The sequence below is a fragment of the Penaeus vannamei genome, chromosome 42 (assembly GCF_042767895.1).
Source record: "Penaeus vannamei isolate JL-2024 chromosome 42, ASM4276789v1, whole genome shotgun sequence".
NCBI classification, from domain to species: domain Eukaryota; kingdom Metazoa; phylum Arthropoda; class Malacostraca; order Decapoda; family Penaeidae; genus Penaeus; species Penaeus vannamei.
This window is the reverse complement of record NC_091590.1, coordinates 9,039,820-9,042,319: the sequence shown is the minus strand read 5'-3', so window position 1 is coordinate 9,042,319 and position 2,500 is coordinate 9,039,820. Positions and strand designations below refer to the sequence as shown.

Below are 2,500 nucleotides of genomic sequence, written 5' to 3'. Positions count from 1 at the left end.
GTAGTGAAGTTGATTTGGTTGGGTACCATATAATTTAATGAATTAAACCTAGATCAGAAGGGAGGAACACGGTCGGTAGTAAGTGTAGAAGTTCGTCACGTAGGCACATGTCTCATGTAGGCCTACGTAGGATAAACAAGAACAGAATCGAGGAAACAAAGTCCGAGATCCACGTTGGAACGTCATCCAGAACAGAGAGGATTCTTAAAGTTTCGTGGAAGAAATAAGAAAGTGGCTTCGAAGCAGACGATGAAAGTGACGAAGATGAGTTTCCAGCAGATGTGAAAGACAGTATATACGGTACTTTTAGCGTAGTGAGATTCCTAATATACTGCGTTTCTAGGGTGGCAGCACTGTCCTTTCCAAATGGTGTTTGCATAATACACTGTTTGGATTTTTGATACTATTATAAGAGAGCAGGTAGCTAGAGAGAGAGAGAGAAAAAAGAGACAGAGAGACAGAGATAGAGATGGAGAGAGATAGAGCACAAAAAAAGATAATGATATTAAAAAGGCTTCTCTTGGCAGGTTAAAATCGTAAACCTCAGCCATGACGGGAGTATTGCAACCATGTGGGAGACATACCAAGTCAGTCAAAAAAACAAGCAACGCATCGTACCCTACGGCCGCTGGGTATCCAACACCAACACAGAGGATTTAAACACCCAAAGCGAAACAATAGATGCAAAAACTCGAACAGGAAATAAAGCAAGGGACTCTCTTCATCCATTCGCAACGTTAGGTCCTTCAAAAGACTTCAAAGTCAAAGCAAGGAAGATGAGATTTGGGGTATTGGAAACCTTAGAAGGGGATTCAGTGCTACGTCGGACGGACCTCACTGGACTGTACCTGGAGTGCACGACACTGGAGGTAAAAAATATACTGTTTTAGTCTCAGTCTCAATAATTCGTCCCTTTTCACGAACCAGCGTAACCACCAATTTGTCGATTTTGAGATTTATGTGCAATTGATGTCAGTGTATCAATGCCTGTTTTGACTCAAATTTATGTGACCTAATTTCTTCCCAATACTGAAATGTGACATGCAGTGTCATGACGTTGTTAGGGATTTTACATTTGTTTAAAGACATGAACTCAATTTCTGTAAACGTAACTTTTTGCACATACACCGGTTCGTGAATTCAGGGACAAATGAATGCTTAGGGCGCTGGTAAACGTATATTACATATATACGGTTGTTTACTGGGGGTGAAAGGAAGCACAAATGTTGATATCTTTGCGTTTGTGTCGGTAATTGTTTATTTGTACGGTTGTTTAATTTGTCTGTGAATGTTTGAAGTGTTCTTGTTTCTATGATGTGTTGAGGTAGCCTGTTCCCGTCGCGTATGGTATGTGGCAAGATTGAGTGTTTGTAAGAGTCGATGTTGGTGTGACAAGGAAGGAGCTTGCTGTGAATTTCTTATACTACGTGTAAGAATTGTTCTTTGATGTCAGTATCGATCTATGTATATATTACATTTGCACATGTGTAGACAAATAAATACTAGAGACAGATCGACATATATGTATATATGGATACATATATGTGTTTATATGTATATATGTATATGTATATATATATATATATATATATATATATATATATATATAGAGAGAGAGAGAGAGAGACAGAGAGAGAGAGAGAGAGAGAGAGAAAGAGAGAGAAAGAGAGATCTATAAGCTGATATGTAAATGTAAATATATAGATGTGTATATATATGTATATATATGTATAGATATATGTATATTTATACAGTATATACATATGTATGTATATATTCATTCACAAATATATGGATGAATAAGCTGACTGATATATGTACCCACATGCACACACACACACACACACACACACACACACACACACACACACACACACATCTATATATATATATATATATATATATATATATATATATATATATATATATATATATATATATATACACATACATATGTAAATATATACGTATGCATGCATGTATGTATATACATATACATACGTATACACTCCCTAAACCCCAAAATAAGTCACTATTGATAACAGATGCCTATTGTAAAGTACCGTGTTCCTCTTCCCCAGTACGAGCCCTTCACCATCCTCAAGCCACAGGCCGATGGAAAGGTCGAGTTGGAAGGTGTATTTGGGAAGATATTCGACGCCCTCAAAGAAATTACCAATTTTACGTAAGTTGCCTGAAAAAATTATTTTATCATTAATCTTTATCAGTATGATTAAGCTATAAGTGCTAGTATCATGGAGTTCATTGTTACGATTATGATAATGATTGTTATTATCATTGTTATTATTATTATTATCACGATTGTTATTATTATTATTGTTAATATTATCATTGCTGTTATTACTATCATTATTATCATTATCATTATTATTATAATTATTACTAGTATTATTATTGTTATTATAATGATAATGATGGTAACGATGATGATAATGATAATGATAATGATGATAACAATAATAATAGCAGTGATACTACA

At 34.9% G+C, this 2,500-nt stretch overlaps 1 protein-coding gene across 1 annotated transcript in view; it reads left to right on the top strand.

Annotated features, from left to right (window-relative positions):
* Positions 1–2,500, top strand: part of LOC138860643 (probable glutamate receptor) — a 7,371-nt gene that overhangs the window by 1,261 nt on the left and 3,610 nt on the right. The window contains exons 3-4 of the mRNA XM_070118642.1: positions 528–869; positions 2,046–2,185. Coding sequence (XP_069974743.1) covers positions 528–869; positions 2,046–2,185 — 482 coding nt within the window. The remainder of the gene's footprint in view (positions 1–527; positions 870–2,045; positions 2,186–2,500) is intronic.